This window comes from Podarcis raffonei, chromosome 12 (genome assembly GCF_027172205.1).
Source record: "Podarcis raffonei isolate rPodRaf1 chromosome 12, rPodRaf1.pri, whole genome shotgun sequence".
Taxonomy (NCBI): Eukaryota; Metazoa; Chordata; class Lepidosauria; order Squamata; family Lacertidae; genus Podarcis; species Podarcis raffonei.
This window is the reverse complement of record NC_070613.1, coordinates 45,549,380-45,564,474: the sequence shown is the minus strand read 5'-3', so window position 1 is coordinate 45,564,474 and position 15,095 is coordinate 45,549,380. Positions and strand designations below refer to the sequence as shown.

Genomic DNA, 15,095 nt, shown 5'->3' with positions numbered 1-15,095 from the left:
GCCTCCATGGACAGCTGTGAGTCCAAAATGACTCCCAGGCTGCGCACCTGGTCCTTCAGGCGCACAGTTACCCCATTCAGGACCAGGGAATCCTCCACACCTGCCCGCCTCCTGTCCCCCAAAAACAGTACTTCTGTCTTGTCAGGATTCAACCTCAATCTGTGGATTGAGTGCTGTGCTGGAATCATGTACTTTGAAAGGTTCAATAACTGGGATTGCATCCAATTTAATTCTCAATCTATTGCCTTTTCTTCAAGGAACTCAAGGGAATTGAGCCCCCCGCCCTTTTTTCCCTCACAACAACCATCAGAGGAAGGTTAGGCTGAGCATTCATGACTAGTCCCAACCCACTAAGCTTCCTGGCTGAGTGAAGATTTGAACCTGGGTCTCCCCAGTCCTGGTCCAATACAGTGGTACCTTGAGTTACAGACGCTTCAGGTTACAGATGTTTCAGGTTACAGACTCCGCTAACCCAGAAATAGTACCTCCGGTTAAGAACTTTGCTTCAGGATGAGAAAAGAAATTGTGTGGCGGCGATGTGGCAGCAGTGGGAAACCCCATTAGCTAAAGTGGTGGTTGTTGTTGTTTAGTCGTTTAGTTGTGTCCCCATGGACCAGAGCACGCCAGGCACTCCTATCTTCCACTGCCTCCTGCAGTTTGGTCAGACTCATGCTGGTAGCTTCGAGAACACTATCCTCTGTTGTCCCCTTCTCCTTGTGCCCTCCATCTTCCCCAACATCAGGGTCTTTTCCAGGGAGTCTTCTCTTCTCATGAGGTGGCCAAAGTACTGGAGCCTCAGCTTCAGGATCTGTCCTTCCAGTGAGCACTCAGGCCTGATTTCATTCAGAATGGAGAGGTTTGATCTTTTTGCAGTCCATGGGACTCTCAAGAGTCTCCTCCAGCACCATAATTCAAAAGCATCAATTCTTAGGCGATCAGCCTTCTTTATGGTCCAGCTCTCACTTCCATACATCAGCTAAAATGGTACCTCAGGTTAAGAACAGTTTCAGGTTAAGAACAGACTTCCAGATCAAATTAAGTTCTTAACCCGAGGTACCACTGTACTCTAACCACACCACCACACGGGGTCTCTCATTTCTGCAGCTCCTGGCAGCAAACTAGGAAAGAATTCCTTCAGGCTTTCACAAGACTGTTGCAGAAATAGCTCTTTAGATGGGAAATTGATTCTCAGGGGGGAAATCAGCCTTTGGGGGTCTCCTTCACCACAGCACCATCTCTCAAACTCTCTGCAGTTCATTTCCACTGAGAATTTTAGCCACAGCTGCATTTATGTCTGGCCACATCTATTTGTTGACAACTAGTCAATACATAGGGTTCCTAATAATAGCATCGCTTTCCCCATCCATGTTAGCAATTAGATCTTCAAGAGGTTGGCAAGGCTCCCGGATCTCAAAAGACAAGTCAGGTAGGGAAAGAAGCTCCACGCAACTTTCTGAAAAGCTCTTCCGATTGACTTATCTTCTGGAGAACTGCCAAACGGCCCCTTCATGAGGAGACAAAAACCCTTCGTGGGGATACCTGTCTCACATAAGCAAAGGGAGATATCATTTTAAACCATTACGTTGTAACACACTTTTAAAAACATAAAATAACTGTAACTGTGAACAAGACAAAGCCCTCAGTGCCATTTTCCCTTTTCTCTGCCATTCAGGATGCCAATTATAAGTAGGTTGGTTGTGCTCTGTTGACTTTATTGTATTATGTTTTTACGCTGTAACCCACCCTGCCCTGCCAACCTAGCAGTTCGAAAGCACGTCAAAGTGCAAGTAGATAAATAGGTACCACTCTGGCGGGAAGGTAAACGGCGTTTCCGTGCGCTGCTCTGGTTCATCAGAAGCAGCTTAGTCATGCTGCCACATGACCCGGAAGCTGCACGCCAGCTCCCTCGGCCAGTAAAGCGAGATGAGTGCCGCAACCCCAGAGTCGGCCACGCCAGGACCTAATGGTCAGGGGTCCCTTTACCTTTAACCCACCCTGCAACCTTATGTAGAAAGGTGGGCAAGAAACACATCAAATAATAATAGCAATAACAGTAACGCATCTTGTCGCTAGGCATGGTCCACTCCAGTGGCGTGTGGTCAGTGGACTAGGACAGGGGTCAGCAAGCTTTTTCAGCCATGGGCCAGTCCACTGTCCCTCAAACCATGTGGTGGGCTGGACTGGACTATATTTTTGAAGAAGAAAAAAATGTGTATGAATTCCTGTGCCCCACAAATAACCCAGAGATGCATTTTAAATAAAAGCACACATGTAAAAACACCAGGCAGGCGCCACAAATAACCCAGAGATGCATTTTAAATAAAAGGACACATTCTACTCATGTAAAAACATGCTGATTCCCGGACCGTCCGCGGGCTGGATTGAGAAGGCGATTGGGCCGCATCCGGCCCACGGGCCTTAGGTTGCCTGCCCCTGGACTAGGGGGACTAGGCTAGTCCCCTAAACGTTCCTCTGGTGCCTCCTTCCCCAAGCCCAAGAAGCTTCTGTCTGGCTTGGGGAGGGAGGTGCGATGCTCCGAGGGGTCCCATAGCCCTCCTGCCACCCCCTCAAAGCCCGTTGAACTTTATAAGGATCTCCTGTGATTCTAAGAGGTTTGTCTGCTCCAGTGTTCTGTGGTCCGTCTTGAATCATTACCATTTTTACACCAGCTCTCTCTTGAAGTTGCTTTATTGTCTCGCCACCTTTTCCAATAACTAATCCTGCTTTGCTAGCTGGAATCATAATTTCCTGGACTGCATTTCCTGGACCATCCCCATGATGGAATCCTGGCGTGGGCCTTCCTTTTTCAACTATCTGATCAAGTAATCTCTTTGCAGACTGTACTGACTCTGGGGTTCCAGTTAACATGCAAGTTCTTTCAGGCATGCCACCACTATCAGGTGCAATCTGTATTTTGCATCCAGATTCTTGCTGGATGTGAGAAATCTGTTCTCCTCCTCTGCCAATTATGAACCCAACCATTCCATCAGGAACTTTGTATTCTTCTGTCATTACAGACCTCTGTTGCTGACGCATGGGTGGCATCTGAGTTCCAAAGGAATCATTATTTGGAGGACAACTTTCTTAGGCTCTGGTTGATCTTTAAAAGGAGAGGGCATCATGGAACTTTGAAGTGTCAGGCATAGCTCTAATGGCTTTAGCCCAAACGTAGCAGAGTTTTCCTGCACAGCGAAGAAGCTAGTTGAGGTGGAAATGACTAGTCAGCTAGACTCAGAATAACTATTTACAGGATTTATTAAAAGGAAAAATAAAACCAGCAGAGTTTCTGCATACAAAACAAAGCAAAATAAATCCTTTCTTTCTCTCTCTCTCTCTTAACCATACACAGCACTCCTACTCCTAACACACCTAACCCAAACTGTGCTAGCATTCCTAGATAACAGAGTTGAGTGCTGGTCGTTAACCAATCAGAGTAAGTAGTTTCTAGGTCAAGCTGACCTTGGCTTTCTGCCAAGAGTAAATTGACACTGCCTTGAGTTAATTGTGTGAAGCCAGAATCTGTAAGTTTCCCATGAGAACCAATTAACAGAAACTGAACAGGGCATTCCCTCCCAGTGTGTTGTACTGCTCGGACTTGTCCAAAAGCCATCTCCATCTTCAAGAGGTCTTTCTTGTCCTCCATCACTCTAATCATTTGAATTCACAGATTTTTGCTGCAATTTTTGCTGCAATCTGCCTAGCCCATTGCAGCACATCTTTAAAAGCCTCATTGACTGCCCCGCCACCTCCTCCGCCTCCCCCGGGCGCACCCGAAGAAGGAGCCTGGCCGGCTTTAGGAAGGAGACAGGAAGGCTCCAATAGCCTGTCAGAGGGCTCGTTCCTCCTTCCCAAAGAAGGAGAGAGAAGTGCTTAAAGGAAAATCACCCTAGGGTGCAGACATGGGTGTAGCTAAGATTTATGTTGGGTGGGTAGGATTTATGTTTTTTGGGGGGGAACAGAACCAAGCTATCTGCGACTCAATTGGCCAGTTAGTTAAGTATTTCCATTCATGAATAACCCATGGCTACGCCCATGGGTGCAGACTCTTTTCCCAGCAGGGTGGCCAGATGGAAAAGAGGGCCCGGCTCCTTTAATAGTTGTGTAGAAAAGGGGGTTTCTGTTGGCGTATCTGTAAACACAGCAGATATGATACAGGCATTCTAAGTCCCTAGTGCTCTTTCATCCAAAGAAACTAAACTTTATACTGCTGTCCCGGAACTTCTCATTGCTCAGGGATACTAGGAGCAAGCACAGGGCATGTAAACTTTGCGGGAATTATTCATTGACTTGTTGTCTCACTGGGCCCTACCTCATGCGAAATGGACCCAATAAGAAAGGACAGAGTTGTTTCTGGTTGGAAAGTGAAAGCGAATTCTAAGAAGTTGGATTGTCCCACTATCAGCTCGCATCATTCTCAAACAACCTGCTGGAGTGGGAGAACATTAAGTGTTCAAGGATGGGGAAGCGGTCCTTCATCTAGGCCCAAGTAGATACACGGCTTCAGTTTCAGATCAAGAATAACTCCCGGCTTGTCAGCTCTCTGGTTTCCCTGTAATATGAGCTTCAAGTTGATTTGGTAAAAGATAGCAGCTAATGATTTATAGTGTGTTTTGATGGCATTACTGATTTGCAGAAAAACTGGAGCAACTAATCCCTGTTCTAATTAGGTTTGCCGGTTTACACCTGGGGGAGAGCTTTGTGGTTCAACACCAGTGAAGCATGGAATGCGATTTTAACGGTGACAGGACAAGATACTACATGTACCACCCCAGCTGAACCAGTTTCACACTGTCAAGGCTTGAAAACAGGCTTAAATTCTTGTGCTATAGTAGGGTATGGTTGAGATACAGCAAAAGCATAGACTGTAAAGTTACTTTTAAAGAACGCTACAATATACAATCTTGCTTTACTGCACAGGCGAGCAAGCAAGTTAGCAAATGTGACCTGACTCAGGTGCCAACTTCCTGGGCCCTGAGCACCCACAAAACACCTCATGAAGGGGCCAGCCACCCACAAATTTTGGTGCCAGGGCCATGCACGCTGCATGGCACCCACAGCCCCGGGCATCCATGGTCGTGGGGTCAAGTTGCTCCTCCTGCTGTTCTATAATAGTTCTGACTCCATTTACAGATTCAGGAAAGCAGTAATCACATTACAGCGCCAGGCTACATTCATTTACAGACTTGCTGCTTCTAGGACTTAGAAAAAATAAAATACAAGGAGGAATTACAAGCTATCCTTATACTGTACAGTTTGAATCTGTGTAAAATAAGTGTGTATGGAGAAAGGGGATTGTTATGTACTGAGCTTGGATCCTAGAACAATAGGCAAGTAGGATCCTAGAACATAGCTGTCAATCTTCCCTTTTTTTGCGGGAAATTCCCTTATTCCAGTGCCGTTTCCCGCTGCTTCCCACTGCTATCTCGGATTATCCCGTAGACCAGGGGCCTGCAACCCGCAGCTCCGGAGCCGCATGTGGCTCTTTTACACCTTTGCCGCGGCTCCGGGGCGCATACTAGCGAGGGGAGGAGGCGCATTGTGCGCCCCGACACTCCCCACTGTGGCGGGCGCTGTACTGGCTGTGACGTCGCATGGGGGCGGTGTGTGCGTTAGTCACGCACTGTCCCAACGTCACCTTCCCGCCCGCCCGCTCGCTACATTGTAAGGGGCATGTACGCTGGTCACTGCATTGAAAGGGGACATGTGCACTGGTCACTGTTTTGAAGGGGAGTGAAGAACACACACACAAAAAAAGGTAACTTGTTAATTTAACGTTTATTTCTATGAGGAGGAGTAATTCCGAGGGGTCAAACAAAGAAATAATAAAAAAGTGACAAAAAAGTTATTTTTATAACGACGAGTTTTGCGGCTCCCAGTTTTTTTTTCTTCGGAAACGGGTCCAAGTGGCTCTTTTTGTCTTAAAGGTTGCAGACCCCTGCCATAGACTGTTCCCGGGACACGTGAGACTGCTGATCCCTTATTTTCGAGGCTGCTGATCCCTTATTTTCAATTCTGAAAGTTGACAGCTATGTCCTAGAATGCAACAACTGATTGGCCTGCAGGAAAAGACCAATCAGTCTCCAGGAGGGAAGCAGAATCAGCCAATGAGACGGGACTCAACTACAGGACTCCGAGTACATTTCAGGGATTGCGCCTGCTGGTCCTCTCTCCAGCTTCCACACACGTGTTTGTGCATCTGCATAGAGGAGAAAATCACAGGGAAAGAGCCTTTGCATATATTTGCAATTCGTACTCATGGAGGCTTTAGCCTATGTAGAAGAAGTAATCAATGTATGGAGGTCTGTAAAGGTAAAGGTAAAGGTAAAGGTACCCCTGCCCATACGGGCCAGTCTTGACAGACTCTAGGGTTGTGCACCCATCTCACTTAAGAGGCCAGGGGCCAGTGCTGTCCGCAGACACTTCCGGGTCACGTGGCCAGCGTGACAAGCTGCATCTGGCGAGCCAGCACAGCACACGGAACGCCGTTTACCTTCCCGCTAGTAAGCGGTCCCTATTTATCTACTTGCACCCAAGGGTGCTTTCGAACTGCTAGGTTGGCAGGCGCTGGGACCGAGCGACAGGAGCGCACCCCGCCGCGGGGATTCGAACCGCCGACCTTTCAATCGGCAAGTCCTAGGCGCTGAGGCTTTAACCCACAGCGCCACCCGCGTCCGTATGGAGGTCTGAGACCACCACACAATCCCATTTCTCCTTTCATGCATGAATTGCACGTGGATTTCAGTCACCTGCACAAGGCATTTGCAGGGCTGCAAACAAAGGAAATGCGACTTGGCTTTCATTCAGAGGCTTCCAAACTGTCTGCTGTGTTGGAGCCTGTCAAGTGGTGTCATTCTAAAATCCTAGAAGATCTGAGCTTGTGAAGCAAAGCCTATACATAGCACCAGGGCTTCTGTTCTGCAAACACGTTATTTCACAGAGTTTGAAAAAGGGCAAGGGGGATACTCTACTTTTAGAAACAGACACCCACCATTTTAACCTCTGGGGCTACAGTCAATTGCGTACTCTTAGATGGAATCTGTTAAGTTGTGGGTGAACACATCAGACGACACAGCGATTCTTCAAACAGCTCTTGGTTATTCACAGGCCAGAACAAAACTGAACTGAAGGGTTCAGCCAGCCTGCTTATATAGAGCTCCACTACATCGCAACAGTAACCACTTTCTGTAACTATCCAATCACTGAACGTCACTTTCAATCCCTTATTTGCATATGTGGACCTGAGTGAAAACTATCTACAGTATCCCCCTGCTGGCCCAGGGTGAAAACTTCAGTACATAACAGAATCAGCACTGGAATTAACAGAACTGAACCCATTCACACAACTGAGTGTGAGGTGACTAATTTTCCACTTGGACTCACAGCCCGTCTGAAAGCTAGTCCAGAGGAGCCTTAGGTTTATGTGCTTCCTCTCCTTTCTTTTCTTCTGGTGCAGCTCAAAGGAGATCGCTTTGCCTAGCATTGTCCGCAGCAGGACAAATGGTGGCTAATTTAAACTATGGTTTGTTCAAACAAGGGACGTGGGTGGCGCTGTGGGTTAAACCACAGAGCCTAGGACTTGCCGATCAGAAGGTCAGCAGTTCGAATCCCCGCGACGGGGTGAGCTCCCATTGCTTGGTCCCTGCTCCTGCCAACCTAGCAGTTCGAAAGCACATCAAAGTGCAAGTAGATAAATAGGTACCACTCCGGTGGGAAGGTAAACGGTGTTTCCGTGCGCTGCTCTGGTTCTCCAGAAGTGGCTTAGTCATGCTGGCCACATGACCCGGAAGCTGTACGCTGGCTCCCTCGGCCAATATAGTGAGATGAGTGCTGCAATCCCAGAGTCGGTCACGACTGGACCTAATGGCCAGGGGTCCCTTTACCTTTACCTTGTTCAAACAAGCCAAGAACAAGCCACGGTTTAAAATCCTAGCTTGTTTGAACAAACCATTCTTTAACATCTAAACAAACTACTGTTCCCTGTGCAGAAAATGAAGAAGAAACTGGAGTTAGTTTAAAATGGAGGCAGGTGCTTCTGCTCTCCCCCTCACAACCGCACCAGGGAAGAGGGTGTGGAGGAGTAGGTTCATGGATGTAAAATCCCTGCATGCAGGGCTGGCCCGTCCCAGTTTGCTGTCTGAGGTGAGACAGGAAGGTGCTGCATTCCCCCTGCCTCGCTTACTGAGGTTATGCTGCAGCGGGTTCTGTCAAGATCCAATACATTTCCAAGCACGGTTCAAAGTGTTGGTGTTGACCTTTAAAGCCCTAAACGGCCTCGGCCCAGTATACCTGAAGGAGCTTATCCACCCCCATTGTTCAGCCCGGAGACTAAGGTCCAGTGTCGAGGGCCTTCTGGCAGTTCCTTCACTGCGAGAAGCAAAGCTACAGGGAACCAGGCACACGGCCTTTTCGGTAGTGGCGCCCACCCTGTGGAACACCCTCCCACCGGATGTCAAAGAGAACAACAACTACCTGACATTTAGAAGACATCTGAAGGCAGCCCTGTTCAGGGAAGTTTTTAATGTGTGACATTTTAATGTATTTTTAATCTTTGTTGGAAGCTGCCCAGAGGTGGATGGGGAGACAAAGCCAGATGGACAGGGTATAAATAATATATTATTATTATTATTATTATTATTATTATTATTATTATTATTATTATTATTATCATCTTGCTGGAAGCCACTGCCACCCCGCAGCCCCAGTGTATAGAATAGGACAAATCAGTCACAATTAAGTTACATCTACAGTGGTACCTCGGGTTACATATGCTTCAGGTTACAGACTCCGCTAACCCAGAAATAGTGCTTCAGGTTAAGAACTTTGCTTCAGGATGAGAACAGAAATCGTGCTCCAGCGGCATGGCAGCAGCAGGAGGCCCCATTAGCTAAAGTGGTGCTTCAGGTTAAAAACTGTTTCAGGTTAAGTACGGACCTCTGGAACGAATTAAGTACTTAACCCGAGGTACCACTGTAATTGCATTCAATGAGACAGCTAAAGCATGACTAACTTCCTTGAGATCCACATCCCCTCCAACATTACTCCGTTGAAAATAGGGACATATTATTATTATTATTATTATTATTATTATAAGCCACCCATCTGACTGGGTTGCCCCAACCACTCTGGTCAGCTTCCAACATATATTAAAAACATCATAAAACATTTAACATTCCCTATACAGGACCACCTTCAGATGGCTTGGTCATCATATAACTCCATACCGTCTGACATTTCTCCAATGAAAATAGGGACGTCCTAAGGAAAAGTGGGACACTCTGGGATCAAATCAGAAACCAGGATGGCCTCTGTAAATCCAGGACTGTCCCTGGAAAATAGAGGCACTTGGAGGGTCTGGATCTAGCCCAGTGTATTATCCTCCCCAAGCTACATTTTTATGCACTTTACCTGTGAGTGACCCTGTCTGAGTGAGCTTAACCTATGTTATATGAAACTGGGACTAAAATAGCAGGTTGGCTTTCTCTTTCTCATGTGGTTGAGCTTGAATTCTGGTTGTATTTCTGAACAGCATAGCATACAGTTAAACAGAAAGATGCTGCTGTAGCATTCTCTTCCTGTTTTGCTTCCACAAAATATATGTAGAATATATGGTTATTGTGGCCAGAAAAACATATTCAAAGAATCGGCTCATAAACAAGGTTCCTACCATAAAATAATGGGAAACAAACTATTGGATTAGGCTATTACTGTATGTCTAAATTGAAAAGCTATGCGAGACAGAAAGGAGGAACAAAGAGGAGGCAAATGTAGAAAACTGGTTACCTCTGAATTAATTGTTAGAGGACCAGAGGACAAATTTCAGTGGATGTTACACAGTAAGTCAATGTACTATGATTTATTTTGTAATTCTGCATACGGTCACAAATATTGTAATATTAAATCTTGTATATGCGAGTACAGTACTATATATAATAAAAATCCAATTTTAAAAAGAAGGGATACAGGAACAATAACTCAGTGGCTCTGCTTTCCCCACCTTCCCTCTATGTCGATGAGTAAATGAGAACACAGATGAATTAACCCAGCTATCGCCTTTCTCGCCAGTGGTGGCTGGGAAGGCAATTTACCAGCTATTCTTTCTCAAATCCGAATGTCTAAGTTGCCAAAACTATTACCACTAGGTGTCAGTGTGGAGTAATTTATTGCTCCCCTTTCTCAAGGGGAAAAAACAATTTTCTGTATTTGTTAGAACACTAGACTGGTCTAGGTGGTCTGCTGCAGAAATCTCTCTCTCTCTCTCTCTCTCTCTCTCTCTCTCTCTCTCTCTCTCTCTCTCTCTTTCCCGCAATTATCCTCTATTTACTATACTAGTTACCCACATACCTAATCCATTCTAAACACTTTTCTCTCCTAGGACATCACAACCCACGTTGGAGAGAATAATATGCATGTATTAATGAAAGTTTCCTCAAACACACATTACAGGCTTTCACAATTGGAAATTGAAATATACTCAGAGTGGAGAGTGGATTTCATGCTCTTTATTCAGCTCATAGTGGTGAGGAGGAATGGAAGTTCCCCCAGAATGTCTGCTTTATATACATTATTTACACAATGGGCCCCACGTGATTGGCTAATTCCGGGGTTCTCCTGTAGGCCAATCAGGCTGTGGATTCACTTCCATCTGGAGCTGGATTGAGTGGCTCCTGCGGACCAATCATACCGCTGCATTGTTCTAGGACCAATCAGACTGCTGCATTTGGATCCCATTCAACTTGGTACATAACACATTCTAAACACTTTTCTCTCCTAGGACATCACAACCCACGTTGGAGGGAATAATATACATGTATTAATGAAAATTTCTTCAACACACATTACAGACTTTCACAATTGGAAATAAAAATAATATAAATCCTAAATGGATCCCCTTTTCATATACCTTAAGGGGGGGATTAGATTTCTGCTGACCCCCCCCCCAATTCATCTGCAGCCCTCTGCAATATACCTCACATCATTCCCAAGGACCCCCAACCTCTAGGAAGAGATTGGGAGGGAGGGGCTTTAATGGGAAAGGGGACGCAGGAAAGCCCCATTCTGTGAACCTCCATAGTCCCTAAAATGACTGGTGTCAGCATAAAGATGTTATGGGAAAGAAGAGTTTGAAGAAGAAGAAGAGTTTGGATTTGATATCCCGCTTTATCACTACCCTAAGGAGTCTCAAAGCGGCTAACATTCTCCTTTCCCTTCCTCCCCCACAACAAACACTCTGTGAGGTGAGTGGGGCTGAGAGACTTCAAAGAAGTGTGACTGGCCCAAGGTCACCCAGCAGCTGCACGTGGAGGAGCGGGGAAGCGAACCCGGTTCACCAGATTACGAGTCCTCTGCTCTTAACCACTACACCACACTGGCTCTTACATTGTTACATTGATTTAAAAGGAATTAATATTCAGACAAGTGTGCTTAGCCTTAGGATCATGACTTGCAGAGCAATCCTAACCCTGGTGGGGCACGATGAACTGGCATAGCCACTGCCGGATACACAGCTCTGGCCAGCATGGAAGGCAAGCATACCCCAGTCTGTGCTGCACCAGTATTGAGCTGGAGCAGTGATCAGGCCTGATCCTGTCAAGTAACAGCACTGGGGCTGGCGCTGGTTCCAGCGGATATCAGGCAGGTTTTGCCCCTCCTTGCCCCATTTTGTAGCTTTCCATGGCAAAAGATTCCTGCACTGGAGAGGGTTGGATTAGACAACCCTCGTGGTCCGTTTCAACTCTACGATTCTATGATTCTTTGACTCTCACTGGCAATACTTCTGCCCCTGTGGGGCAGATCAGGGGTCTGCATTGAGCCTTAAAGGTTCTGCTATAACAAGTCAATATGCTCAGATTGTGAATGAACTATCCTGGAGATGCTGCTTTGCAGAGAATTCTGTTTAACCACAAAGCTCATCTACTGATTCAGTTTCTCTGTTGCTTGGGAGTTGATTTGAATTTCATTTTTTGAAAAAAGTGACTAAGAAGTGTAATGTTGTATAATACCTACGTAAGTACAGTGGTACCTCGGGTTACATACGCTTCAGGTTGCAGACTCCGCTAACCCAGAAATATTACCTCAGGTTAAGAACTTTGCTTCAGGATGAGAACAGAAATCGTGCGGCGGCAGCAGGAGGCCCCATTAGCTAAAGTGGTACCTCAGGTTAAGAACAGTTTCAGGTTAAGAACGGACCTCCAGAACGAATTAAGTACTTAACCAGAGGTACCACTGTAAATAGCAAAAAGCAGTGCAGTCAAATAGCTCACTTCCCTTATTTTTTGTCTCTCAAGCAGTGTCTTAAGCATACCTGTCAACTTTTCTTGCGAGGAATCCTATTCGGAATAAGGGAATTTCCCTTTAAAAAATGGAAAAGTTGACAGCCATGGTCTTAAGAGTGATATTTGGCCTCATAGCTTGCCTGAAAGTTTTGGCTATGTCAGTGCTGACAACTAGAAAGCTCACCAGATGGCCTGGGGCAAATTATTAACATAACCCACCTCACCGGATTGCTGTAAAAACAAATAAGATAAGCTTGCATTGTAAACCCACCTTGATCCCTTGGGCATGGGAGCAGGGAAGGGAGGGTACATGTTTTCCTCACATTCCTTTCTTGCTTTTACTCTTTCGTTCTCCATATTTTGGAGGGGGGGTGTTGCAGGAAGTGAATAGAAAAGGCACAACTGTTTTGTCCCTGGATGCTGGAAATAGCGCTCAATGTTCCTTTTATCAAACAACACATTTCTAAAACCTTACTCAGCAGTGGTGAAGGTTAGGCATTTTACACAACCAAAGCTGAGATTCTCAGGGAGGTACAATGCTGTGCCCTGTGCTGAATTAATCGTCATAGCCCCCCCTTTTATTTCTCTTTTCCTGGAACCTGCCCCGAAAAGGTCTGTCTGAGGTCACTGCACTTTTTATAGAAGGGGAACTAATCCAGAATGCGCCAGCTAGACTGGGGACTGGGAGCGGCCACCGGGACGATATAACACCGGTCCTAAAGGATCTACACTGGCTCCCAGTACGTTTCTGAGCACACTTCAAAGTGTTGGCGCCGACCTTTAAAGCCTTGAATGGCTTTGGCCCAGTAGACCTGAAGGAGCGTCTCCACGTCCATCAATCAGCCCAGAGACTGAGGTCCACCTCCGAGGGTCTTCTGGCGGTTCCCTCGCTGCGAGAAGCAAAGATACAGGGAACCAGGCAGAGGGTCTTCTTGGTAGTGGCACCCACCCTGTGGAACGCCCTCCCATCAGGTGTCAAGGACTATACAACTTTTAGAAGACATCTGAAGGCAGTTTTTAATATTTGATGTTTTTATATGTTGGGCGGGGTATAAATAATAACATTACAGTGGAACCTCGGGTTACATATGCTTCAGGTTACATACGCTTCAGGTTACGTACGCTTCAGGTAACAGACTCCGCTAACCCAGAAATAGTCCTCAGGTAAAGAACTTTGCTTTAGGATGAGAACAGAAATCGTGCTCCGGCAGCGCGGCAGCAGCAGGAGGCCCCAATAGCTAAAGTGGTGCTTCAGGTTAAGAACAGTTTCAGGTTAAGAACGGACCTTCAGAACGAATTAAGTACTTAACCTGAGGTACCACTGTACTTTTATTTTCCCCAGGCCTTTCTCTAATTTAGCTTCTAACAACCTAATCCTAGACATATCTACTCACAAGAAAAGGTAAAAAGCAATTAAGTACTTAACCCGAGGAGCACAATTTCTGTTCTCATCCTGAAGCAAAGTTCTTAACCCGATGTACTATTTCTGGGTTAGCAGAGTCTGTAACCTGAAGAATATGTAACCCGAGGTACCACTGTATTATTATTACAGTGGTACCTCAGGTTAAGTACTTAATTCGTTCCGGAGGTCCGTTCTTAACCTGAAACTATTCTTAACCTGAAGCACCACTTTAGCTAATGGGGTCTCCTGCTGCCGCCGCGCCGCCAGAGCACGATTTCTGTTCTCATCCTGAAGCAAAGTTCTTAACCGGAAGCACTATTTCTGGGTTAGCGGAGTGTGTAACCTGAAGCGTATGTAACCCGAGGTACCACTGTATTATTATTATTATTATTATTAACAACAATATTTTGGCCCATGCTGCAAAGTAGCCCTTTGATATACTGCAGTGAGGAGCTACCTGCATTGGTTTATGTGCATTTTACTACTCCCAACCACATTCATTTTCTGTGCTGAATCAAAGAGCACTTATCAATTGCATCTCCTTCTCTATGAAATGGGTATAGCACTTTGCGCTTGGTCTCAAGTGGGACCTTAGTAGTTGTCAGAGAGCCAGCGAAGGTGCAGTGGTTGTACAGTGGTACCTCGGGTTAAGTACTTAATTCGTTCCGGAGGTTCGTTCTTAACCTGAAACTGTTCTTAACCTGAAGCACCACTTTAGCTAATGGGGCCTCCCGCTGCCGCCGTGCCGCCAGAGCACAATTTCTGTTCTTATCCTGAAGCAAAGTTCTTAACCTGAAGCACTATTTCTGGGTTAGCGGAGTCTGTAACCTGAAGCGTCTGTAACCTGAAGCGTATGTAACCCGAGGTACCACTGTAATGCTGAACAAGAACCTGAGAGACCAGGGTTCAAAACCCCACCCAGTCACGGGTGACTTTGGTCCAGTTACTGTCTCTCAGATGAACCTACCTCAAAGGATTGTTGTGAATATAAAATGGAGAGTGTGAGAATTGTGAACACCACCTTGATCTCTTTGGAGAAAAAGATGGGCTATAAATGTAATCAAACAACAACACAGATGTAGCAGGAAAAGTCAGGAGTGTGGCCTTGTCAGTTTTCAGGGCACAACACTTTATGCTGAATGTATTAAGAGCTCTTCTTGCAGTTTTGATCCATTATTGTACTTGTCAGACTGCTATTACCCAATAATTGCATTGCTGTTTTTTACACAAAAATGTAATATTCCACAAGCTGCTATGTTCAAAGAGCCACATGGACAGCATTCTACAGCTCTTAATGATACGGTTGCAGAAAAGCTTGTCAACGGCAGGGACATGAACAAATTGGCTAAACATATGTTCAAAACTCTTGGAACAAGGACACTTCCTTTGGATTCTGATACGGGGTAGAATAACATTTGACA

General features: G+C 45.9%; 1 protein-coding gene across 1 annotated transcript; it reads right to left on the bottom strand.

Moving 5' to 3' along the window:
- Positions 1-1,375: 1,375 nt before the first annotated feature.
- On the bottom strand, positions 1,376-3,084 carry LOC128398393 (far upstream element-binding protein 1-like; the record flags this gene model as incomplete). Its single annotated transcript, XM_053359406.1, has 2 exons — positions 1,376-1,409; positions 2,564-3,084. Coding segments are annotated over 2 exons (555 nt in total), but the record flags the coding sequence as incomplete, so codon positions are not given.
- Between the last annotated feature and the right edge of the window lie 12,011 nt (positions 3,085-15,095).